Genomic DNA, 26859 nt, shown 5'->3' on the forward strand with positions numbered 1-26859 from the left:
AGGAATGTGCTGGGACAGCACGTAGGAAACAACTTTCTGCCTGCCCGGGACACTACTGTGCGGGGAAGACTGCTCTATGAGCTTACCTACGGCAGTACCCCCAACGCTGTGGGACTATGAGATACATTTGAGTTAGAAGCCATGGCTTAGCAGCAAAGGGTTAACCCGAACATGTGCTTCAGAAGTTCTCCCCCTCTTCCCCTCTGAAGTTTGACATTCCCCAGCCAGGAATTTTTCCAGGCCTAAATCCATCTTCCACCAGCAACGACCCCCTTTCCAGATCTGGGTTCTTGCGGACTGGAGGCGGCGGCATGAAAGAAAAAGCAGGAGAGAAGGAGAAAGGGGGAAAGGGTGAGTTAATCAAACTGGTGTGTGCGAATGGCAAAGGAGCAGCCACTGAGGTGGGATGGATGCAAGTGAAAGAAAGAACCGAGTGTGAAATGGGCAAACGGGGAATTAACTTGATGGAGAGAAGAAAGTGGGGGAAAGGCTGAGGGGAATCTGGAATCTGGAAGGAGTGAATGAGCGTAAAATGATATGTGTGTTATGTGCAGGCTGCTAGATAGTGCACTGGGTTCAAATCCTTCCTTGTCACCAAGGCACTAGTTCTCAGTGTCCGTTTTTGTCATTGGGAAATATAGGAATAGTCACAAATCAGCCTCATGGCATTTTTTTGTTAGGATTAATGAGGTAAAGAAGGCAAGCTTGCTTGGACCTCAGATCTACCATGAGCACAACCATTTGTCCGTGCAGCCATAATATACTATGAGAAAAAGAATAAATTTGGTTATGAAAGGTACAGCAGCTGTGACAGATACTTAGGAAGATCCCCTGAGTGTTTGAAAGAAAGGAATGGCTAACCTTATGCAGGATTAAAACACTGGATGAAGAGTTAATAGGCATTATACAATTGTTTATGATTTAAATCATATTTTCACGAGCTGGGAGAACGTGGCACACGCTAGTTTATCTGGAGCAATTGTGGACGTGTGTCTTTACTGGATCATGCATACTTTTTTGAGACAAATCCCAGAGCGGTAGCTATGTGAGCACTGCTGCAGTTGAAACAAAAAAGAGCCTCGTGGCACTTTGAAGACTGACAGATTTATTATTGCGGCATAAGCCGCAATTAAATTGGTTAGTCTGTAAGGCACCACAAGGGTATTTTGTTTGTACTTATTTGGTGGTACATTCCCACTGAACTCGGTTGCACTTACTTCTGAGTAAGCGCACACAGAACTGAGGCATGGGGATGATAAGGAAATAAGAAAATGTGTCTTTGGGCATGGGAGGATGGATAGATCAAAAGGAAGGAAGAAGAATGGAGATTAGGTTAGATATTAGTAGGGAATAAGAGTGTTTGGAGATGGATGAATAAACAGTAAGATGAGGTGGCTGAGATGGAGAGTGTTAGCTAGAGGGAGGTGCTATGAATTAGTGAGTGTGGCAGGCACGGATGGAGAACTAGTAAGCAAGGGAATGTGAGAGAGACAGCAACAGAGGGGAGAGTGGCACAGCTAAGTCCTCCCCTGGCACACTCCCCAATTTACTCTCCTCTCCCCTCCACCATCCCACTCGCTGCCGAGCTGCCTGGACACCATCTGTTGCTTTGGGACAGAGAGAGTGGACAGGGAGAGAGGCAGGATGGGGGCACCTCCCCAGGGTAAGTTCCCTTTATTCCCAATAGGAAGCAGGATTGCTCCGTGGGTGTTTGGGGAGGAAAAATAAAGAGGGGAGGGGAGATAAAAAAATAAGTTGGCGGGTGCCATAGGGTGAGCAGAACTGCAAGGAAAGGCAGCGGGTGTTCTAGAGATTATTCCAAGCGGGAGAGAAATGGTGTTATGGGAATGCCAAGGTGAGGGTCCCATGAGAATTCATATACATCCCTAAGATACGTATGCAATCAGCTCCCTAGGAATTGTTCCCTGTCTGTCAAAAACAGGCCTGTTTTGCAGGAGAGAACCAACTGGGGGTTTTTTTGGGGGGACGGGGACGGGACAGTAGACCTTCTTTAAAGAGGATATAAAGACTGAGTTTCTGCACCTGCAGACCCAATGGCCAGCTGTAGGATTATAGCATTTATTACATTGTATTTATTGAACGTTTTATCTCCAGCCCTTTCTTCCAGGGAGCTCAGGTACATGGTTCTCTCCCCTCCCCATTTCATCCTCACAGCACCCCATGAAGTAGGTTAGGCCGAGAGATAGCACAGCATAGATGCTTGTGGCGGATATTGTGCGGGTGGGGTCTGGCGCTTGTGATACTATGAGCTATAGCTCTGGTAGCAGGGTGAGGCTTGTGGATTTCATTAACACACACATACACCTCGGTCCTTTTGTGAAAGTTGACATTTGGGGATATAAATGAGGCCTAGATAATTTGTTGGATCCATTTGTGGAGGGAGGTCCTGGTGGGGCCAAGAGTGAGGGCGCAACGAGAGATAATCTCTGGGGTTCTCAAGGACCATGTAAGGTACAAAAAAAAAAGAACTAAAAAAGTGTTTGGGACTTCTTTGCACAAAATGTGTAGTTTTCAAGAAGACAGCTATAAAATGTTTGTGGTGGTTTGGAGAAACTCAAATCTGTGGAGTGTTGGTCATTGTTTAATAGCCCTATGCAGTTTGGCTTAGTGGGGGCTTATTTATTTATTTACTATTTATTAAATCTGTATACTGCCCTTTATCCAAAGATCACAGGGCGGTTCACAACACAGAGATTATAACATTGGAGGAGCTGGATTCTTGTTTTGGGGGGGGCGGGGGGCGGGGACAGTGGCTGTGGAGAACTTTTGAGATGTAGCAGGTGCCTGGAAGGCAGCTATTTGGAAAGCTGTTAATTTTTTTGGCAGGGGGTTTGCAAGGGGAACAACTGAACATTAGTTATGTGACTCAGGCCCATCAAAACCAATGGAACGAGTTAGCCGTGACTAACTTGAGCTGGACTGGATCAGGCACATGAAAAGCATCCTGGACCGTTTGGTCGTTCCTGTTGGGATGCCAGCTATCCCCCAATTTGATCATTCAGGCTTTCGGAACAATCTGAGGAAAAATGGGTGGGCGGACACTGATTTAGGAAACCTGGCCTGTACTGATATGGCGGCCCCTGCAGACTGCCCGCCCACCCCAACCCTCCTGTGGGGAAGGAACGAGACAGCCACAATCTGGCAGTTTTGCCCATTTTTCGTCTTTCTTTCCCATTCTTCTCTTTCTTGGATGGAAACACAAGCCAGCAAAGCCAGCGGAGGAGGGCCTGTTTCCTTACAACATACCCCAAGCCGTCCTCCTCAGGCCCACTCCCGCCAACTCCAGCTGGGCCTTCCTCCTATCCTCTATATTTTTCCTGGGCTTTCTTTCGGCATGTGGAAAAACCAGCTGGAGCCAAGATGAAATGAAATCGCAGAGCTGGATCCCAGTGCTGGGAGGGGAAGAAAAGTTTAGTGTATTAGAGGCCATGGGGAAGGGAGGATGGAGGAAGTGTATCCCCCCCCCACTTGCCCTCCCACCAGCTCAATAAGGGGGCCTGAGGTAGGAATAGGTTCAGCAAGACAAAACTCTGAAGAGAAAGGATTCTTCAGAGCTGTTGTGCTTAAAATGGAGAATATCCAGTAGTGTCTAGTACTTACAAATATGCCAATTCCACCCTGCACCTTGAACAGCTGCATTGCAGCATGGTAGCAGTTCAACAGATGCAGACTTTCTTGGCATGGAAATGCATTGATGGGGGAAGACTGCACCTGCTGACAACACTCAATCATTTAGGGTGGTAAAAACAGAAAGGATGTCTCTAAAATGGATGAATGGGAAATTCAGTGGCATGTGCAGTTCAGTATAAGTAAGTGTAAAGTGATGTGCACTGGGCTAGGGGCTGGGAATCCACCTATACATTTCTGGGATCAGAGTTGGAAGTCATGGATCAGGACAAGTTTCTTAGGGTCATAGAGAATAATTCAATGAAAAAATGTTGGGTGCTTCCAGATTGTCACTGTTTTTTTTGGTAGGAGTTAGTCCCATACTGACAAATTCAGGTTGTGTAACAACAACAACAACTTAGTTGGGGGACCTCGTGCAACAAACCTGCTTCCCAAAAACATTTGACTTTTTGCAATATGGAAAGTGATGAGAACATTTATTGAGAATTGGTGAGACAACAGTTGCTTGACACCAGCTCCCTCTAAACCAATCAGAATGAACGTTCAATAAATAGCCAAAGTTAGGATGAATGTCCAGTAAACAAATAATCTGGAAACAGCTTGTACCAAGGTGCAGTAGGCAGCTGCAAAAAAGGCATCTTCCATGCTGGGGAATAATTAAAAAGGGATTGAATACTGCCTATATCGTAATGCCTCTATACAAGTCTATAGAACAGCCACACTTTAAATACTGGGTGCTTCCACAACAACCTGTTTGTTGAGAATTCACTCAGATTTGTTTACAGGGAGGCTAGACAACGTTGTGTCGAAGCAAACGTCATCCCACCCTTTGTGTGGGGCCGGGGAAGCAGGTTTGTTGCACAAGGCTTCCCACCAGTCAACTATAATTATGCAATCTGAATTTGCCATTATGTGATTGAAATCCCACTTGAAAATTGCGGCAGTCCGTAAGTGCCCACTGCATACAGTTCCGATTGCTGCCCATTGAAACGGATATTGAGCAATTTAGAAAGCGTCACAAAGAGACCAGCAAAACTCCCCTGTGAGGAGGGGTGACAACATTTGCTCTTCTTTAGTTTACAAAATAGGCAAGTAAAGAGGAGCATGGTAGACGTTACTGAGTTATAAAATTGCGTATAAGTTTTTCTTTTGTAATACTATAATGCAGGATCATCCAATGGCTGAATGGTGGGAGATTCGGGAGAGACAAAATGAAGGATTTCTTCACACCCAATGCAAAGCTGGACGGAGGGATTTGTTATTACAAGATTTGGCGATGACCACCTTTGGCTTTAAAGCAATTAGAGAAGCTCATGGAGGATAAGACTATTAATGGCTACTAGACATAATGGCCATAAGAACATTAGAGCCTGTGGGATCAGGCAACTGGCCCATCTAGTCCAGTATCCTGTTCTCACAGTGGCCACCCAGATGCCTGTGGAAAAACATCAAACAGGACCCAACCACAAGAGCCCTCTCCCCTCCTCCTGTGGTTTCCAGCAACTGAGATTCAGAAGCATTACTGTCTATGACTGTGGAGGCAGAGCATGTGCCTCTGAATGAATATACAGTGCGTCTCTGAATGAATGCCTGTTGCTGGAGAACAACAACAGGAGAGTGCTGCTGCGCTCCTGGCCTGCTTGTGGGAGTGAGATCTGCCCGTGGTCCAATCCAGCAGGGCTCTTAAGCCCTTACGCACAGTGCAGGGGACTGGGAAGCAGGAAACAAGAGGTTCAGCTGCACTTGGACTGAGGGGGAAGGGGGCAGTCTATGATAGCCTCTCTCCACTTTTGCATACCTCTTTTTTTTTAAGTCACATTGGGGGCAAAAGAGCCTTCTGGCTGAAACCAATGCTGCAGTTGCCACAGAGCAGTTCTTTAAACCACTCAGCTACAGCAGCACAGGAATCAGACACATCTTGGGGCACAAGCCTCTCTGCAGTGCCAACTTCAGGATCATAGATACCAGGAGCGCTGCAAGAGGAGCTTTAGCTGGGTGGAGCAACTCACACTTTACAAGCACTGGGTCCCCAGTTTGAACCCAAGGTACAACTGAACAAGTCAAGAAGAGCATAGCACAGATCTATGGCTTGGTTCTTGAATGGGCCTACCAGCTCTTTTGGCCCACCCCTTCTCCCAACAACTCATGTGAACAAGCCACCCGCCAATCCACCCTGCTACTGTTAGCCCAACCCTGCTGGGGAGCATCTGAGTTGGACTCCTCATCCTTCCCTCATCACTAGGCCTCCCTTGCTGTTGACGGATGGCCTCATACACCTATCCCACTTGTGCACCCTGAGAGGCCTGTCCCACCGTGGCCAAGGAACCCAAGTGAGCCAAGAGTGGAGGGCCAGAAGTCCAGCAAGTTCCCTGTCTAGCTCCTCAGAGCCCCAGAGAGAGGTCAGCTGATGTCCCATGTGAGAGGTACCTGCTTGGTTTCTAGGCAGGGCGATGCTTGCCATGGGCTTAAGTTCCCATGTGTGTTTTAGAGATGGGCTGTTTCAGCAAAGTACTCATTTTCTTCTTCAAAGCAGCTAAAGGCGGCAGCGGAGGGCACAAAGAATTTAGCAGAACATTGCTCCAGATCTGCCCTCTGGTATTGTGTGACACACCTAGTTGCGTCTAGTGTCAAAAATTGAGATGGCGCCTTGGGTCAGAGAGCAGGTTTCAGTACTCCCATCTGTTTCCTAGAAAATTTCAGCAGCTCCTAAGTTTTGCGAGGTCTTGCACCCCTGATTAGTATTTGTGATAAGCCTCAATATTAAAGGACAATGTTTGTGATTGGAGGGCAGGCAAGATCACTTTCAAACTTTTGGGGGGAGGGTGCAGTTCTCTAAGCATAGCACCTCATGGATTTGCTCCTCTGAGGCCGCCTCTCCCTTACAAATCTATGCCTCAAACAATGTGGCGCCCGGGCTGCCTTCCTCTGCAATCTGCCATTTATTCTCCTGCCTGCGGTCCCAGCTAACTGCAAACACATGTCCATCCGTTCCCCCCTCAACCATTTGCAGCCTCTCCATCCTACACCCCCCTCCTTTGAAATTGCTTTTCCATTCACAGTTAAAGACAAAAGTGCCGTCAGCGAATCAGTCCTCCCCCCCCTTCTTCTTCAAGGGATGCATTCCAAAATCCCTTGGCAGGCTATTTGGGAACTGTGTGTGTGTGTGTGTGTAGAGGGAGGGACACACAACAGGCAGCCAAGCAAAGCCACACACACAAAACCCAACAGTGTCCTTTGGGAACAATAGGGAAATGGGAATTGTAGCAGCAAGGTTAGCTGCTACTCCTCAGCTACCATTTTGCCTCTCATTTTACAGAGAGAAAATGAAGGCCCTTGGTTTTCCCTTTAAATTGTCCGAAAGGGTGCAGTTAGGGGCTTTTTGTGCTGAGCTCCCCTCACACTCAACTCGTAGATCTGCTGCCCCTTCCCACTTTATTGCTTACCGGGCAGCTGTGCATGCAGCAAAGCACAAGGCCGTTCACCACCCACCAGCGAATCTGCCCTTCTACATTAGCATGTGCAAATGTGATGCAAATTTGAGTCAGGCGCCTGTGCACACTGCCACCATGTTCAAACAGCTCAAAAGAGCCCAAAGGAGCTTTCTGTGCAAACAGCTTCGTCCCCTCTACCAATAAGTCAAGAAGGTCTGTTTCCTCTTCCCCCCCACTCCACAATAAGGTAAAGGAACACCTGACCACTAGGTCCAGTCGTGACCAACTCTGGGGTTGCGGTGCTCATCTCGCTTTATTGGCCAAGGGAGCCGGCATACAGCTTCCGGGTCATGTGGCCAGCATGACTAAGCCGCTTCTGGCGAACCAGAGCAGCGCACGGAAACGCCGTTTACCTTCCCGCCAGAGCTGTACCTATTTATCTACTTGAACTGGTGTGCTTTCAAACTGCTAGGTTGGCAGGAGCAGGGACCGAGCAACAGGAGCTCACCCCGTCATGGAGAGTCGAACCGCCGACCTTCTGATCGGCAAGTCCTAGGCACAGCGCCACCCGCTCCACAATAGATGGCACTTAAAAGACTTGGCACAGGCAAATTACACAAATTTGCATCAGATTTGAACATGCTCTATATGTATAAGTGTATATTTATGTATGTATAAGTGCAGATTTGCCCATTAAGGCTGCATACACAGTAACCCATCTGAAGCAAGAAAATGTCTTTAAAAAACAACACTATATTGAATCATGCATGCTTATCCTCAACATGCTGCTTTCGGTCTAGATTGATTCTAGAACTTCTTGTCTACAAGGGTGAGTCTGCTTGCTTGACCCACATTTGAAATTCCTTTTCTTGATTAGGTTACCTATGCCTTTTCCTCCCTGCACATGCCCCAGGCGAATGGCGAAGGATGTGGTAGATGCAATCTCTGTATAATTCCACCCACAACATCATTGGGTCTCATTGCCAGGACCACTTACATCTGTTTTCATATGGAAAACATTGCAGGACCACTTACATCTGTTTTCATATGCATTGCAGGGCAATGCAGAATCAAGCTGCAGTGAGTGTTTGTTTTCAGAATGAAGCCGGTTCCTTTTCAGGGCTACTTTTCAGGACCAAAACAAAAAACCCCACAATAGATCTTGACTGTGCATTTACAGTGTAGAAAAGAACAGGTACTTGTTTCCCACTGATTCTAAAATAAAATATTGTGATTCTTGAATAACATATTGTGTGTGCACAACCGAAAGATGGAGGTCAGCCGGCAGTCCTGTGCTTTCCTGTAGGCTCATCTGCTCTGTGAGCAACAATGTGGAAGAGGGCAGTGTGCTGGCCATGACTTAAGTTGACTGCATTGTTAATTTCCTATTTGATACATTCTAATTCAGCAACTCAACACTGCTCAGAAAGGCAGAAACTGGAGGTGCTCTGCTATGACTATACACAAATACTGGGATCAGGATGCTAATAAATTCTTGCAGAGGGATGATGCTGAAAAGGGGTTACAGAAGACTGAGGAGTCGTTTTTAGTTGTGGCCATGTATATGATTTTCATTGCTTGGATTAGAACTAGTTTGGTTTTGGAAGAAACCGAATCAGCCGTGCTTATTTAAGCCAAGGCTGTAGCCACCCTTCCCCGCTAGGTGGGGCTGCCACATTTCTTGGAAGGGGCCTCAAAGACTTGAATGGAAAATCAAGCAGTAATTCCTTCCTAAGCAACGTGAACTTCTACAATCCCCGTGCCAAGCTGTAGAGTCTGCCTGCTTAACATTGTCAAATTCTTAGCATCAGCTAAACTGCAAAAAAAGAAGGGGGAGGATAATGTTTACGTCCCAAAGCCTTTATGATGAACGCTGTGCTTTCCTTAATAGTAATTTCCTTAAGGGATCCCATATCCCCTGCAATGAGCACAGTCATAATAGCTAAAGGGAATCTCCACCCCCCCAATGGCAAAAGCTTGGAAATGATGGTTGTGATCTTCTGGAATAACACATCCTGAGTCAGGACAGGGAATCATAGGTGGGCAGGTCATGTGGGTGGAATTTGGACTATTGCCACTGGCAGGGTGGAGGTGGTGGCACCATCTGCTGCTGATTTAATTGTGTTTTTTAACACATCACATGAAGCTGCCGTATACTGAGTCAGGCCACTGGCTGCCCAGGATCACAGATAGTGGCCTTTTCCTGCCACCTGTTCTTTTTACCTGGACACTGAACCTGGGACCTGCTGCACGCGGCGCTTATGCTATGCTCTTCTATTACAGATACTAATACTGCACAGCTTGAAGCAATAGGGTGAATAAAAACTGACTTCTCTTGGAATAAAAATTGTCCAGACCCATAAATATGATTGACAGAACCCTCTTCAAGTGAGGTACTGCACCCCACTGGCCACACCCTGGCTACAAGTCCTAAGGTGTATCATTGCCCGAGGTAAAGAGTGGGGAACCTGTGGCCCCAGCAGATGTTTCTGGGACTACAACTCCCATCATCCCTGATCATTGTCCATGTTGGCTGGAGTTGATGGAAGTTGGGAGTCCAAAAACATTGTGGGGTCACAGGTTAACAACACCTGTCCTTGGCAAAAATGGATGTAGCTGTCCACCTCAGGGAGAGGATTATGTTCCATTCGCAATAGTTTTCCTTATTGCTGGTCCTTCCACCTTGCTTTATACCTGAATGAAGTGAAGGAAGCAGGGTGGAGTTTAGAAATTCCCAAGTAAATGTGCCTAGGCTCAGGGCAGCAGGTGCAAACTCCATTTTATTCCTGTAGTTATGATGCTGTTGCGATTTAAAATGTGAAACTGCACATGCACAGAGTTAAAAAAAAACCAAGGTGGGCAAACTGCTTCTTGCCCCAGCGTATCAGTAATACATAAGCAGCTTTAAAGCATGGGATGGTGGTGTTAATTGAGTGTTTAGCAAATGAAGTAATGCAGATGGCTGTCTAAAGCAGGGTATTAAGTCCAGGGTCTAATATTTCCCAGATGCCTCAGTGCTTCAGTCCTCAGAATTGCCAGTGGAAAGGATCATATTTCAGTCAGTGGGATCCATAGTCTAAGGATCTCCCCCAACTATGGTTGCATATGCACCATACATTTAAAGCACACCCACCCCAAGAATCCTGGGAACTGTAGTTTACCTCTCACAGTGCTACAGTTCTGAGACAGTTGTGCTTTAAATGTATGGTATGTGCAGTATGTACAAAGGCTATGTCTTAGCTGCAGCCTATTCCATAAAATTCCCTGACGGATACTGAGAACTGAGCGTGTCCTGCCCTGATTGCTGTTCTTGGTCACACTCAAATGTGACAAAGAGACAGAAGCCAGGAAGTGGGGTTTCATCCATATGATGTTATTTACCAGTATTTGATGCTTTTGGCTGTGCACCTTGACCTACGACACCTTTTTCCTCTACAGGTGACACCATGTCTGTGATATACAGTGAGGTGGCTGCTGATGAGCCTACAACTAGCAGCTTCTGGATGGTGAGTGGATGAAAACAGGGGGCAGGGACACATAGTTGGGAGAGGAAGGAGATCTCATGGGCATAATGGAGGCAGATTTCTCAAAGAGGTTCATTTGGACTAAGTCAACAGAGTCAAGATTGTATGGATGTTCATTCATTGGTTTCATTTATATATACTTGCCTGGCCCAAGGATTTCCTGATACCTGAAACCAGCTCTACCTTAGACTGGGTGGGCCACTGTCTCTCTATTCCTAGTCTAGTGGTCTAGAGCAGAATTAAGGCTCACTTTTTTTTTAAGGACAAGAGATAAGGTTTGGTTAGCTAAATTAGGAAAGTAAGAAGCTGCCTTATACAGTGCCAAGCCTTGGGTCCATCTGGGGATTATTGGGTTGTCCTTGTTTTTATGTTAGTATGTACAGTATTTTTTGTTTTTTATATTGTAATTTTATGTTGTGAACCACCCTGAGATCTACTATAGGGCGGTATACAAATTTAATAAACAACAATTCAGTATTGTCTACACTGATACATTGACTGGCAGCAGTTCTTTAGGAGTTCAGGCAAGAGCTTTTCCCAGTCCTACACACTGCTGGGATTGAACATGGGATTTTTGGCACGGAAAGTGGATGCTCTTGACACTGAATCATGGCCCTTCCCCAAGTCCTTAGGTACACAAGTCCTTGTGACTCTGATAAATGTGTAGGTTTGAGGATGCACCATACCCCATTCATGCTGTGATCGCTCCCTCCCTATCAGTCTCTCTCCCTTCTGCTCTCCTGCAGCCCAATCACTATCACAGCACAGTAAAGCGCTTGGATGATGGCTATCGCGTCTGCGACCAGATTGTGGCCTGTTTCCAGGATCGGGCAAAGATTGAGCGCAGCTATGCCTTGCAGATGGAGGAGTGGACTCGCAAGTGGCGCCCCCTTGTGGATGCAAGTGAGTTGTTAGGCATTACACATTATTTAAGAGGAGAACCGTGTTGCAAAATTCAAAGCAATGCAACTTTCAAAGGACAGCTGTGTTTTTCTTTGTGTATTGTTTTGGGAAACAAGAATTAATGCAAACCATACCAAATTTCTAGTTGAGGTTCCTGCACCAGATGACCCTCAGAATCCCTTCCAATTCTACAATTCTATGGTTCTACTTGCACTCCCAAAAGAAACAGGACAGTTGCATGATTTTTAGATGCTCAGGATTGATGGGGATCTGCGGGTTTTGTGGGCTGGCTATCCTCAGGGGCAAACGATGAAATCTGGGCATCACCTCTCCCTCCCTGCAGGTCCAGTGTACGGCTCCTTGCTCCGGGCCTGGCAAGCCTTCCTGGGGGCTTCGGAGCGGCTGAGCCGCTTGCACATGGATATGCAAAGGGCTCTGGTCTCCGAGGATGCTGGGCGCATCCGGGGGTGGCAACACGACTCCTATCACCGCAAGCTTTTTGGGGGCTTCAAGGAGGCCTGTGAGCTGGAAAGCGGCTTCCAGCGGGCACAGAAACCCTGGACCAAGAAGCTCAAGAAGGTAGGGGAGACTTGGCCCCCTGGATGTCATGGACTGGTTGGGCGCAGAGGAACGGTGGGAGGAACCAGTTGGGGAACCACCAAGAGAAGAAGGCTCAGAGCCCAGGGAGTGGTGGTGATGAGTGGTCTGAGGGGGAAGAGGAGGTGTTGGAAGCTGAAGAGGCAACAGGACTTAGTGAGCTGTGAGAGTCTGTGGCAGAGAGAAGTCCAGAATTAGAGGCGGAAGCTGAAGTTGGCAAGTAGGAGGAGGGTGACCAAAAGGCAGAGATGAGTGAAAGCTGGTGAAGAAGCCAAGGTGTCTCCCCTTCCTGCTGTGACCAGCTCCCTTCCCCGCTTGTCTCCCAGAACCAGAAGAGGCATGAAGAGGGTGGAAGAGAAATTGGCTGCATGCAGATGCAGTCTCTGATTGCGTTGTGCTGGGGAGGAGGAGACATAGACAGCTTTTGTCTCGGCAACTGATTTCATGGAGTAAGACCTACAGGGAATGAACAGCTTTGCTCATTAGGCCTGACATTCAGCCAAGTCTGTGAAGAGAATGTTTTGATAATAAAGAGTTCACTCTAACTTTAACTGTGTTATTTACTGGCTGGCTCACTCTGTGATACGGAAAAAGAGGAGAAAAAGAGGACCCTAATGGGGTGAAGGAGTTCAGGGAAAGGAGCTGGGGCTTCTGGGTTCCCCAGAAAGGAGAAGAGGCCCAAAAGGGTTAAGGCTGGCCCAGGAGTACCAAATATAGAAGATGAGAGGTTAGCACCACCTGCTTACATGGAGAGTTTGGAGCATATTTGGATCATATCCCCTACCTAGGGTGCCCAGCCCATATTTTGAGAACCTAGGGTATAGGGGGATTGGGAACCAAGGCACTTGGGCTTTCTAGGGAAGGAATGGGGTGCCTTAGCCTTCCCCACCCAGTGCTTTCCACAAGTAGTTGGACTACAACTCCCATTTTGCCTGACTATATATAGGCCATGCTTGTTAGGACTGATGAGAGTTGTAGTTCAACATGTGGAGAGAGCACCAGCTTGGGGAATGCTGGTATATCTCGACACACTTTGACAGTCCACTCACTATTATTTTCCTTCCCTCTCTCCTGCCTACCCTTGACTGGCCCATCCAGGTCGAGAAGACCAAGTCTTTATACCACAAGGCCTGTCGCAAAGAACACATTGCAGCCCTACGGGAGAATGCAGTCAAGGCTGCACCGGGCTCTGAGGTGCCCCAAGAACGACAGCGGGCCTTGCGGGAGGAACACCAGCGTTGCAGCCAAGAGGCCAACAAGGTGGGATTTCCCCCCACTTTCTTTATGGGCCCAAATGCTAATAAATATGGGTCACTGGAACTGCCAGGCACACTAGACACACTTGCTGATACGTTGCCTGGGGCTTGGTTATAAGCAGAGTCTTTCTGACGTTTGGAGTGTTTGTGGGCATCAGTCGCAAAATGGCTGCCATGGCATAGCACAAAATGGCCACCATATCTAAAAGAACAGAAAGAGAGACGGGACCACAAAATGATACAGGCCTGCCTTCTCTTTGCCCCCTCCTCTGTTCAGAACAGAAAGGATGGTGAGTGTCCAGTCCTGACATCTAATGAAATGGGGGCATCTTTATGCGTTCAACGTAGGCTTGGTCAGTGCAAACAGGAACTGAGCAGGAAGAGCAAACATTCTGTCATGCATTGTGAATTTTTGAGAGGCTATTTACTGAGACCTGTTTGTGGGTGCCATAAGAGGTGCTGGCTGGCACACTGGCACCCATGGTTGCTGCATTGCCCCCCACCCCCCGGTGTTGTATCTACCTGTTAGTCCTAGCAGCTCCTGTTTCCCTGGGTCTAGCCATCTTATTATCTCATAGAATTGCCATTTGACCAGAAAAAATAATAACCAGCCTACCCTGTTCTTCTGCCTTTGATAGAAGAAACTCTGCATAAACCGTTAGGTGAAAGTTTTTCAGTGTACGGAGATGATCATGATCGCATGCTAATATCTGCAGAACAAGCTGCTGTAAGACACACAGAAGCTGGTAAAAAAGGGAAGAAGTTGGCAACCTTATTTCCTTATGATACTACTGTGTACTTGCATTTTTCAAAAAGAAAAAAGGAAAGCACATAGAAGCCAGTGTGTCAACACCCACAGGAATGTGATGCTTTGTGTTGTGTTTTTCTTAGATGATGTTTTTTATTGACATGAGTAGTGCCTTTGAAAAATGTGTCCCCTAGCACGGGACTGCCATCAGCCACAGAGGGATTATTTGGGAAGGGATGCGAAGAGCCAGTCCACTAGGCTATATCAGAGGGAGAGATGGGACTGCCAGGCCCCTCCATTAGCTCTGATGAAAGTCCACCAACTTTTTGCCTCACTGTTTTCCTTGAGCATGGTGATTATCTATGTCTGTATACTACTAACCACAAAAGCTATGCTCTACTTTCACTGTCGGAGCCAGTGTGGGACTCTGATTGCTGGTATGCCCAAGTGGGGAGTGTGTTACACCCAGCATCCTATACTGGCTTCTCTGAGAAGCAGATGTTGCATTAGATGGGCATTTGTCTTTGAAGGACAGGCCTTTAGCATGTATTTTCTGCCTCCATGCTTCTTGGAAGGGGGGGGGGAGGCAGCTCATATCTCAGAGGGAGGGGGGAGGACTGTTAGGCATATGCCTCTTTTTGACCCTTGACCCCTTACAACAGGTGCGCGAGCGCTATGAGAAGGCCCTGCAAGAGCTTGATCGCTGCAGCCCACGCTACATGGAGGAAATGGAGTCTGTTTTTGAGCAGGGGCAGGCGCAGGAGCAGAGACGCATCGCCTTCCTCAAGGGGGCCTTCCTCGCCCTACATCGACGCCTCGATGTCACTGCTGACCCCAGGTATGGGAGAGGGTAGAGGCACCAGGTTGCCCCCAAAGTTGAGGCCCGGCGTGCAGCACATGTGTGACAATGGAGGCTGAGCACCCGGGAGGAGCCAACTTCCAGACCTGCGATGTGTGATGTGCATTGCACGAAGGGCCGCCTCAAGATCAGGGCCCTCTGGCCCCCTTAAAACAAATATTGAGGGGGTCGAGGTGCCTTTAGCCCCCTAGAGTTGGCACACCTGGGGGAGGGTTAACTGAGGCCTAAGTGACACTTTTCAAAGCAGCACAGAACGGTCACCTGAGAGTCATTTCTGATGGGATCCATTGAAACAAGATTCTGGGCGTTGTGGGCCCTTGGGCTGATGCAGCAGAGCTTTTAAAATGTTCATGCTCCTAATATCACCAGAAGCAGCTTTTCCTGGTTGGGGAGGGGGCAGAGATTGCAGAGGCACCTTTGACCGTTAGAGGGAGTCTCAGAGCTTCCTGTGTGTGCTTGAGTGGTATCCAGAGGTATATTTCCAATTCAGAGTGCCCATTTCCAAGGAAATCTTGCATTTCAGATGAGATCTTATGGTGGTTTGTGTTCCCCAAATCAGAAGACTTCTCCCAGTGTCACGCATCACGCTAAACGGGAAGGCAGAGTGAAGAAAGCGTTGTAGATTGGATGGTGTGTGTGTGTGTGTGTGTTTTGGGGGGAGAGTTCTATGCCACCTGACACCCCTTCCTGATGATTTCCCTCCTTTCCTTTAGCATCCAAGCTGTTTATACTGATTTGCATCAAGCCATCGAGGACATAAATGACCAGGATGACCTGAAATGGTGGCGTAATCGACACGGACCGGGGATGCCTATGAACTGGCCACAGTTCGAGGTGGGGACCTCTCCCTTCCTTAATGGTGAGATAAGGGCGCTCTGCATATTCTCAGAGGCACTTCTATCTCTAGGCAGCATTTAGGCACAGGGAGAAACTGCCCCAGATTATATCTGATGCAAGTTCAAGCCCATAACAGTCTCTAGAAAAACTTGTTCTGCTTCTTGCCTGATTCTAAATTTAGCCTTCTTCAGTTCTCTGGGTGCTCCTTTCCGCACAGAACAAAAAGCTCTTTTTTGTCCTCAGGCCCCTTGGGCTGACAGTTTACTTGTGAGCAGTTAGAATGTCTTTGAACATTCAACATGACATTACAACAATTCAGCCAGTGGCCAGGGAGGCATCTCAGACTTATTAGCAGCAACCACCAACCTGTATTTCGCTTCAGGTTTTGTCCCTCTTTTGACAGATTAACAAAACTCTTTGAGTTGGGAGGGGAAGGTGGGCTATGTTTATATTTAACATCCCATTCTTACTTCTTATGACTACAGGGTCTGTACCATAAAGCAGTGTCCACACTGGTTTTAGGGGGGAAGTGGGAAACTGAGGAAGAATTAAAAACAGGACTTAGATTCAAGGCTCAGGTTGTAAGTCCTTACCTCAGAATCTAGCTTTAAAAAGAAAATATGAGCTCTATGATTCACCTCTGTTTCAAGGTTAACTATGAGCTTTTTTTATAACGCACATCATATGACCTCCTGAGCATTAGTTTCACATGGTGAGCAATGCAAACATCACATTTGGTCCGGCAAAATGTCCCCCCCCCATCTTTCTGCAGGTTTTTGTACAGCTTAGCTAATGGTTTCTACCACGAGTTCAGCTCTCAGCAAATGAAGCTTCCTAACGCTTTTCTCTTCCCTCCCCTCATCCCCTGCCATTCAGGCGTGGAGCCCTGACCAGGAGCGGCCACAGGTGAAAGTCCAGAAAGTCCAGAAAGCCAAAGAACCAGAGAAAGCCACACTCCGCAGCATCACCCCCTCCCAGAGCAGGTGAGTCATCCCCGCTCCCCATCACAAGAAGTATGGGAGGAAGCAACTGGAAACTGAGGCTGAGTATACACCGTACATTCAAAGCACATTCCCCTGCCGCAAAGCATCCTGGGATCTATAGTTCATCAAGAGTAGTAGGAATTGGAGCTCTGTGAGGGGTAAGCAGCAGTTCCCAGGATTCTTTGCAGTGGTGGGAATGTGCCCAAAATGTGCTTTAAATATATGGTGTGTCCATCCATGCAATTCACCCTATTAATAGGCAGTGACTTTGGGGGGCATTTTGTATGTGCGCTTTAGTACCCCTGGTTTAGTACAACTTTACTAAAGCATGGCTTTACGGACTGTAGGGATAGCAACAAGAAACAACCAGACACAGCAGCTCCACCTTAATGTTGTTTGGCTCCAACTCCCATCAACCGCAGCTAGCACAGCCCACAGTCAGGGATGGTGGGAGCTCTAGTCCAGCAAAATCTGAGAGGCCGCCTGGTCTCCATCCACGACTTGGTGAGTCATAGGAAGGGATATTAATCCATAAAGAGGGATATTATGCACAGTGGTGTAACACTGTAATGGGCACTGGAAACAAGTCCTGGGACTGAATGAGTCCTAGTACAGACTTAGCCTTTCTTTGGCTGCGTATGTGCACATTTCCAGCTTAAAATGCAGCTAGGCTGTTCTTTTTCTCAATTCTGATCAAAGTTGGTTTGGAGGGAAAGACCTCAAAGCACAGCATTTCATCAGAAATGGCAGCACAAATATGGGTTGTGGCTAATGTCATCATGTGTACGCTACTTTCCAAACCGCTGGGTGCAGAGTAAACAGGAGTGTGCACACTGCCTCAAAGTTAGTGGCTGTTGACAAAGGGTTTCTTGGAAGACCAGGATTCCTTTGGCTGCAGGGCACACTTGTCTGCCTAGCCCTGGAACATGCTTGGATGACTGGTCCTTTAGAGCATCTCATAATCTGTCCATGCAGAAGGCATTTTTATTTATTTTTTGAGTGCACGAAGCTTAAATTGATCTGATACGAGAATGTAAGCTGAGGTCAGATGGGAGGCATTTGCTTTTTTAAAAAAACAACAACAACAACACAGCTCTCTTCCATGTGCTGTTCCATGTTAACATCACTCTCCTGTTGGCACAAATAACCAGGAGACCAAAGCAGAAGAGGGCTGCCAAAATGATCACATTCCTTCCATGAGGAAAGCTTACAGCATCCGGGGCTCTTTAGTTCAGACAAAAAGAGAGCAAGCGAGGGAAACATGACAGAGATGTATAAAAAAAATCAAGGTGTGCAGAAAGTAGACAGAGGGGAAAAAATTCTTCCTCACAATTCTAGCACCAGGAATCATTCAATGAAGTTGAGCGTTGGAGATTCAGGGCAAACAAGAGGACACACTCCTTCTGCACACAACGCAGAGTTAAAACGATGGAGTTCACTTCCACAAAATGCAGTGATGGCCACCAACCCGGCTGGCTTTAAAAGAGATTAAGACCAATTCATGGAAGATGAGGCTGTCAAGGGCTACTAGCCATGATGGCTGCATCCTGCCTCTGAATACCAGTCGCTAAGGTGCCCAAGTGCTGTTGTGCTCAGGACCTGCTTGTGGGTTTCCCCAAGACATTTAGCGCTTTCCTTTTATTCCATTACTCTGATCTAAATAGTGTCACCCCCCAAAAAAACTCTTGTTAGGCCCTCTGGAGAAAAATACAGGCAGGGCTTTTTTGCTCCTTAGGGACTAGTGGCTTTAAGGGGGTGAATATGGCATTGAGTGAAACTCCTGCCCAGCACCACCATCCCAATCAAAATTGGAGCTTCTGGAAGTAAAAATGAAAACACCCAGGAGAGAATTTGATCATGATCTCTTGTGTCACGTGCTGTTTGGTCCTGAGAGAGATTCAAAAGTGCTCTCTTTAAAGCAGGGGTAGGCAACCTAAGGCCCACGGGCTAGATGCGGCCCAATTGCCTTCTCAATCCAGCCCACCGACGGTCTGGGAATCAGCGTGTTCTTACATGAGTAGAATGTGTCTTTTTATTTAAAATGCATCTCTGGGTTATTTGTGGGGCCTGCCTGTTGTTTTTACATGAGTAGAATGTGTACTTTTATTTAAAATGCATCTCTGGGTTATTTGTGGGGCCTGCCTGTTGTTTTTACATGAGTAGAATGTGTACTTTTATTTAAAATGCCTCTCTGGGTTATTTGTGGGGCATAGGAATTCGTTCATATTTTTTCCCCAAAATATAGTCTGGCCCACCAAATGGTCTGAGGGATGGTGGACCAGCCCACAGCTAAAAAAGGTTGCTGACCCCTGCTTTAAAGCATTGTGTATAGAAGATACCAGCAACTGTTATATTAGCTTGCCGTACCCTGGACCATCACTAGAGGGAGAAGTGATGCTTGGCGTTGATAATGTATTATCAAATTGTAGCATTGATTTTAGGGATGGAGGATAAATTATTATTATTACTATTATACTGTCTGACGTTTTACTGTGGCTTTATAATTTGTTGGAAGCCGCCCAGAGTGGCTGGGGCAACCAAGTCAGACGGGCAGCATATAAATAAATTATCATCACCATTATTATTATTTGCATTTTAAAGTGCACCAACTTAATTTCTCTCTCCCAAACTTATATGTGGATCAGATCACAATTATCAAGTGTCTTCAGTTCTTCTCCAAATTTTGAGAAGAAACAGGCTGATCTGTCCTTCTTTAATTGCTATTAAACATTTCTACTATTTCACTTGCCCCACTTTTCCAAACAGGGAGAAGTTCCAGGGCCACATCACTCACCCAGATTTTGCTTCCTTTGTAGTTTCGTGGGGCTTATAGCAATTTGCAGTATTTGCATTCAGTTACAAATGCACAGGTGGAGAAATGCATGAAGTGTTTTTTTTTAAAAAAAAATTCAAGACTCCTTGAGCTCTGCTCTACTCCTACTTTCTGCCTGCCCCTCAGAGCCATCGCATCACACAGGGCTGGGCCTTGGTGGCGGAAGCTCCTCCTTCTTGCCTGCTCTCCACCAGCTGCTACGAAGGAGACCAGCAGCAGCAAAAGGCATAGAGAGGCAACAGGATGTTCCCTCGCTGCCACCGTCACTTGGGACAAGCTCCCAATCATCCTCCTTCCCAAGCTCGGTGGTGGCAGCACTGGCAGGGGAAATAGGGACATTCCAGGATCAAATCAGAAGCCAGGATGGCTTTTGTAATTCCTGGGGACTGTCCCTGGAAAATCGGGAGACTTGGAGGGTATGGTATTTCCCCAAATACCAGCCTAGTGAAAGGCAGGAAAGGCCAAAGCTTGCCATAGAGATACAAGATGACTGGAAGGTTTCTTTAATCTTCCCTGGAGATATGCCTTGAAGCAGCAAGAGGAATCACCCCCGATCCAGAGCTTCAGGAAACCCCAGGAGAAACAGCCAGGCAGGCAAATGCATCCTTTGAGAGGGAAGCTTATCTGTTTGTGGCTGTTTATTGCCTCTTGGGAACTGTTTACTGATTTGCGGGGAAATTGTTCTGTTGACTTTCTTCAGTCAGGGTTTTGGATGTTTAAGGTACACTAGAAATGCAACTCCGCAAGGGATCGTGTAACTGTTGACAATTGTGTGGGTGGGTGTTATGGAGACAGTGAGGAAGAAGGGTTGGTGACGATGCTGAAGTGAATGTCAAGTGAATAGCTCCCTGTAATGATGTCTCAAATCAGAACTCAAATCTCTTCATTTAACCCTGCCAGTGATGCTACCAAGATACAGGGACTGGTAAGAGAAAGAAGAATCTATCTGCAAAAATGTTTTCCTTCTCAGAACCCACTCAGACTTCAATTTCGACGCAATGTTAGCCTCACACTTCCTTGAGAATTCATCTACTTCCTCATTATTTATCTATCCATTGCTAAATTTATTCCCACAGCTCAAGGTACCATACACTGATCTTCCTCTCCACATTTTATTCTTACAACAGCCTTGTGAGGTAGGTTAGCCTGAGAGAGAATGATTGGCCCAAGGTGACCTGCATGACTGAGTGGGGATTTGAACCCTGTATTTAAACATGGCATTTATCTCCCACCCTTTGTTAGCAAAAACAAACAAACAAACAAAAAACACCTCTCCCAGAATAGCAAAAAAAAAAAAAATCAGTGTCAAAACAGTCCCTGCCCTTGGGCTTACAGTCTAATCAGACATCAAACACAAGGAAAATGATATTGTAGAGTTGGGAAAAGGTTCAGAAGAGGGCAAGCAAAATGGCTGTGGGAGTGGAGCAACTCCTCCAGGAGGAAAGGTTACAGCATTCGGGACTTTTTTTAGTTTCAAGAGATGGTGATTAAGAAATGACATGATAGACGTTTATAAAATTATGCATGGCGTGGAGAAAGCTAATCTCCCTCTCTCGTAACACAAGAACTCCTAGGCATCCAATGGAGCTGAATGTTGGAAGATTCAAGTAAATAAGCAAATAAAAGAAAGTGCTTCTTCACACAGCACGTAGACAAACTACGGAACTCACTCCCACAGGGGCCAGTGGCAGCCACCAACTTGGATGGCTTTAAAAGCGGATTAGACAAATTCTTGAAGGCTGTCTCTGTGCTCTACCTCCACAGTCAGAGACAGTAATGCTTCTGAGCACCAGTTTCTGGAAACCGCAGAAGAGGAGAGTATCCTGGTGCTCAGCTCCTACTTGTGGGTTTCCTACCGCTATCTTCTTGGCCTCTGTGAAAACAGAATGCTGGACTAGATAGGCCCTTGGCCTGATCCAACGGCACTCTTCTTTTTTTCTTAAAACGGAATATGAGAGAGGAAAGAAAGCAAACTCAAGCACAAGTGCTTAACATTACAGTTCTTATAATGCCGTTAAGAACAGCATCTCCTTGCTGATGTCAATGGTGTTTCTGAGTGTCTCTTGCTCATGATAAAGTGTGGTCCTTCCACAGAAGCAATTCTTCCCCTCAGATCAGATCCAGGAATACAGTTTTCAGTCCTTATAGCCAGTGCTTTCTTCCCCAAGAAAAATAGGTGCCGGTGCTCACCATGAAGTTGTTAGAGTAAGTGTCACACTTTTTAACAACAACAACAAAAGAGGTGCCAGTACTGCATACTCTTGAGTACCCCCTGAAGAAAAGAAAAAAAAAGCACTGCTTATAGCAGTTAGAATCCTTCATTGGTGGTGTCAATGGTGGTGGTTCAGTCCTGATCCTAGTCCAACACTCCAAGCCCTATGCAGACAAAGATGCTTTCTCAATCCAAACTGTTTACCTTAGGAATTTGTCTTGCCAAATTCCAAAGGTGATGAGTATCACTGGTTAAGCAAACAGATTGGAGTTCTGACTAATGATGTAAGAGTCGCATTAGAGAAAGAGATATATTCACTTAAGACATTCACCATCAGTCATCAAGCATTCTTTCTTGCCTTCCCCTAAATATACACCCACAGAATCTGAACAGTTTCAATCACTTGCAAAGTTACGTTTCTAGCAAAACTTAGACATCCAGAACTCCTGTTGCACAAATGTCATCAGAACAATCACCCCCAAATCAGCACCCCCCCAAAAAAAACAGTTAACAGTTCTAAGGCACAGGATCACCAAATCATGCATTTTTCTCTCTCCTGCGATTTTTTTGAAGTTACAAATCTAGGGTGATTTCTGCTGCTGCACAGATTCAGGGGATGTCTCCAGGAAGATCAAACAAAATGACAAGATTGACCGATTGATTGTACTTAGAGACAGCCCTTAAAAACAACACAATTAAAATAAGCACAATGTGCAAATTAAAAACAACAACACAAAAACAGCCAAAGTCAGTATAAGAAAACACCAGTGCAGCGGCAACACAGGAGGAGGGCAGACATCAACTCAGCCTTAAGTATGGGAAAAGAGATGTGTCTGCTTGTCCAGTCATTGAAAAAAGCATGTAGTGATGGCATAAGACACACCTCAGAGGTAAGGCCATTCCACAACCTAGGGGCCACCACAGAGAAGATGCCAAAGAGCCCAATGTCCTGTCCTCTTCTTCGAAGATATAAATGTAGCAGTAGATCATAAGCAAAATAGGGGCTTGCCTGTAGTTCCACTCACACTCTCACCCCTTCCCACAGTGCAAAGCCAGCACCCCCACCAGTGTCAGGACAGCGGGTTCGTGCTGTGTACGACTATACCGGCCAAGAGGCAGATGAGCTGAGCTTCAAGGCAGGTGAGTGTCGTCTTCTCCCAATTTCTCTGCCTCATTTCATCCTTCAAAGGCAGCTTTACAGGAACATAGGGAGCTGCCTTATATTGAGTCAGACCATTGTTCCATCTAGCCCAATATTGTCTACAATGGCTGGAAGCTGCTTTTCCAGAGTTTCACAGAGGGAGTCTTTCCCAGTCCTACGAGATGCTGGGGACTGAACCTAGGACATGCAAAGGAGCAGCTCAGCCTTTGAGCTATGGCTTAGGACAAAGAGGAAATGGGTATAATCCTGTCCTGACTTTTGATGGTGGTCTGGACCCAAGGGCCAATTTTGCAGAGTCTGGGTGTCTCCCTCTACCTGTCCTCCTCATCAGTATCTGTACCTGCTCCTCACTTTCCCAAACAGTGAGAAGTTCCAGGGGTTGCACTCACCTGGGTTTGGCTTTCTTTGAGGGAAGTGAGCCCTGGAGATTGATAGTGCTTTTGTAATATTTGCTTTATTTGCAGATATACAATTTGAGCATAAATGAGGGCAAGAAGCATACACATTCCTGCCACCAAAGCAGATCTCTTACCCTGCATCAGATTTCTAGAGAGAGAGGGAAAGGGGCACCCTTGCACTCCTAGGTGCTTCCAGGTAGCCTGGGACAAGCTCTCAGCCTTGGGTGCCTCCAGACCATCACTATTTATGTGGGAGGGATTCAAGTGCATGCCAGAACGTTAGCCTTGTGCATTTAAAGCATTGTCTCCCTGAAGGAATGAATCCACTTTCCGCTTCCTGTTAGGAAAGTGATGGGGAAACATACTGAAAAATGTGTAATAAACAAATGAGTCATGAGATGGCATGCAAATACCCCTCAAGCAAACCAGGATGAATGTTTATTGTCATATAACTGCCTCGTAAACAAATTTGAGACAAAATGTTCAGTGAAGACCGGAAGCAGTCTTAACCTCTGCGTAATCTTTGTGCAGACAAATCAGAACGAATGCTTACTAAATAGGTCATCTGGAGGAGCCTTCTCTGTCCCAAAGCTGCCTTTTTTGCTCCTTCAGAAACACACATGCATAAGCGCACACACACCTTGCTTCAGAGCCTCCCCGGAGTGGGAGCATCCCCTTCACTCAAGAGATCTCTGGATATTTCTTACCCATTAGCTCCCATTGAGAAAACACCAGCCAGCCACCCTTGGTCATTAACAAGCCATGACCAACCAGAAGCCATAACACCATGTCCCAAAACATTGCCTGCCACCCATGGTGGTTGCTGCTGACAGCTCAGCCTTGGACCTCGCTTGTCAACTCTGCCCATTATTGTGGCTCCTCCTCGTTTCCAGTATCCGTAATAATTTCTGAGGTTTCCTCTGTCTCTTTCTTTCCTGTTTCAGGAGAGCTGCTTACCAAGCTGGAAGATGAGGACGAACAGGGCTGGTGCAAGGGGGTGACCGACAGCGGACGTGTGGGGCTCTACCCCGCCAACTACGTGGAGCCCATACAGGGCTAACTCGATGGGTTAGGGGGTGGGGGGAGGGAATCATGCACCCATACACCAATATTAGGGCTATGTTTATTCTGCACTTCTGAGATCGCACCATGTTGCCAGCCCAAAGTGGTGCAAAATTCAGCTTCCTTAGAGACTGCTTTATTTTTAATAATCATACAACTTTCAGTCCACATGGATGCAAAACTTTCAGTCCATACAGATGCCCTGAAAAGACATGTGAGTGATGCTGGTGAAATCTCAGAAGCCGGGTGGGCTGGTAGGTGGGGCTGCATGGAACTTTGAGTGGGGTGGGGTGGGGCTTCTAAGGTCTACACAGCTTCCTGCCCCTCCCTCTAGCTACTTATATTATTATGCAAAATAAGCCCATTGATGCGCCATCTGAATAATCAATTCAGGGGAGAACAGCATTTGACTTTGGGTGGGTGGGGTAGCCCTGCCAATAGGTAAGGATATGGAAACCACCTGGGATAAAACGTGGGGAACAAATTCCTTAAAACAAACGCAAAGCACACACCCATAACCAGACACACACGTCCGGTCTGAATGGCACACCATGCACAACTCATGCACAACACCTACACGAGCTGCAGATACCACCACTCCCTCTCCTTGCGTCAGTGACACACACATGGCAAAGAAATCAAGGTGCCTCTGAGCTCTCCTTGGAATGGTGGAGCCAGAGAGCACGTTGCCCCCAAGGGCTTGACAACACCTCTGGAAATCCCGTGATGGACTGAAAATCAGAATAAGAAAGGCGCCTTAGAGTCTCTTGAGGAAATGCTTTTTGGGGATCTTGAGATGATTATCAAACAAAACAGCCAGATAATGAGTCACGAAGGGCAGAGGGAGAGGACCACATAACATAGGGTTGCTGATTTTTAAAAATCCCCCGTGGACTCTCTGCAGAAGTGGACTCAGCCATACAGTATATTATACTGAGCGTTACTACACTGGCCTTGCCTTCACCTGCCTAGATTCCTGTTTGTTTGTTTGTTTGTTTGTTTGTTTAGGGGGGCATGAAAGAAGCAACCAGACTAGAAGCAGTTATCTCCGACTCCACCCAAAGAAGCATAACAAAGAGGGGGGCGTGAAATATGATGAGCTTATGAGAGTGAATGTTTTAAAAATATGTTTTAGCTCATCTGGAGGTTTTGGAAAATAAAAGAAATAAGCATGGTGGCAATCTCTGTGCCTTTTCATTTGTAATGTTGTTTAAAGTAATTTGAAGGCCCCTTCTTCAAATGGAGGCATGAGATGGGGGCTCTGGAGTGTGACTCTACTTTGCTAGGAGCTGATCAATCCAGGTGGGCAAGAGCAGCCATGATCTGGAGGGACAATTGGTGGCAGCCATGTTGCAGGAGCCAGCCACAGCCACAGGGGAGGCTAGGGGCCTGACAGGCAGATTATGAGAGGCGCATTATTTGCTGTCTCTCCCAATCCACCACCTGAGCCATGGCTCATGGTAGGGGTGGCTTTGGTGGGCAGTGCCTGATGAAATCGCAGAAACCAGTTTGTGTGTGATCGTTCTCCTTCCACCACCTAATTTCCCCGCTGTCATCTATGTGCATGCTGTTATTTTGATTTATAATAACCCGGTTGGAATCCGGTGCCAAAATCCAAGCCAACTTCCAGAATGTGTGGTTGGCAGATCAGAAGCTGTGCTGTTTCCCATATTCAGCTGCCATCTCAGCTCTGCCCACATCAAGTAAAACTTAAGCAAATGACTGCCTTATGCATTTTGGTATAAATAGCTATCGGAAAGTGTAGTTTTCTGGTGCAGGGGTTTATAACAGGAAGGTTATCCATTTTAGGAAGAATTCCACTCATAAAATACAAGTCAGAGAAACACAATCCGAATGTTCCTTCCTCAAACATGCACAACCTGCTTGACTTTTTGGGAGAATGACGCTGCTTGGTGAAATCCATCCTCAAATGAGCCGCAGAACTGCTGTCTCTTGTGGCTAAAAGACAACACTATCTTCATTATCGATTTGGTTTTATTGCCAGGCTTATTTCAGTGCTTCAAGGGGAGATAACCAGGGCTTAATGTGATGCCAGAGCTAATAAAGCCTCCCTCAAAGTTCCACATGGCTCATGGGAGCAGGCTTTCATTACTATTGATAAAAATGTTACATGGCAAATATCTTTCTGCACATGCTTAGAGGCATTGTTCTTTCCATGATCCAAGACCCATGGAAACACACCCTTGGGACTCAGTGATGGTGAGCTTTGGTACAAAATAAAACCTGAGGGAAAACATTTCCTGACTCATGAACACAGCTCTCTCTCTCTGTCTCTCTCTGTCTCTCTCTCTCTCTCTGTGTGTGTGTGTGTGTGTGTGTGTGTGTGTGAGAGAGAGAGAGAGAGAGAGAGAGAGAGAGAGAGAGAGCGCTATTATTCCCATTTTA

At 46.6% G+C, this 26859-nt stretch overlaps 2 protein-coding genes across 4 annotated transcripts in view; one reads left to right on the forward strand and one right to left on the reverse strand.

The window, feature by feature from the left end:
- Positions 1–25628, forward strand: LOC128400632 (protein kinase C and casein kinase substrate in neurons protein 3-like). Of its 3 annotated transcripts, none has more exons than XM_053362965.1 (10): positions 1–351; positions 10518–10585; positions 11350–11506; positions 11850–12085; positions 13202–13363; positions 14770–14945; positions 15680–15800; positions 16680–16786; positions 22877–22971; positions 24336–25628. In XM_053362965.1, exons 1-10 carry the CDS (start codon positions 312–314, stop codon positions 24449–24451), a joined length of 1278 nt encoding a protein of 425 aa, XP_053218940.1. In that variant the 5' UTR covers positions 1–311; the 3' UTR covers positions 24452–25628. The 3 variants fall into 3 exon arrangements, with proteins under 3 accessions (XP_053218940.1, XP_053218941.1, XP_053218942.1); XM_053362966.1 differs by lacking the exon at positions 1–351 and adding an exon at positions 1289–1663; XM_053362967.1 differs by lacking the exon at positions 1–351 and adding an exon at positions 5612–6071.
- Positions 1–26859, reverse strand: part of LOC128400628 (integrin alpha-M-like) — a 159481-nt gene that overhangs the window by 30722 nt on the left and 101900 nt on the right. The gene's annotated exons all lie outside the window — the stretch shown is intronic.

Source organism: Podarcis raffonei, chromosome 13 (genome assembly GCF_027172205.1).
Source record: "Podarcis raffonei isolate rPodRaf1 chromosome 13, rPodRaf1.pri, whole genome shotgun sequence".
NCBI lineage: Eukaryota > Metazoa > Chordata > Lepidosauria > Squamata > Lacertidae > Podarcis > Podarcis raffonei.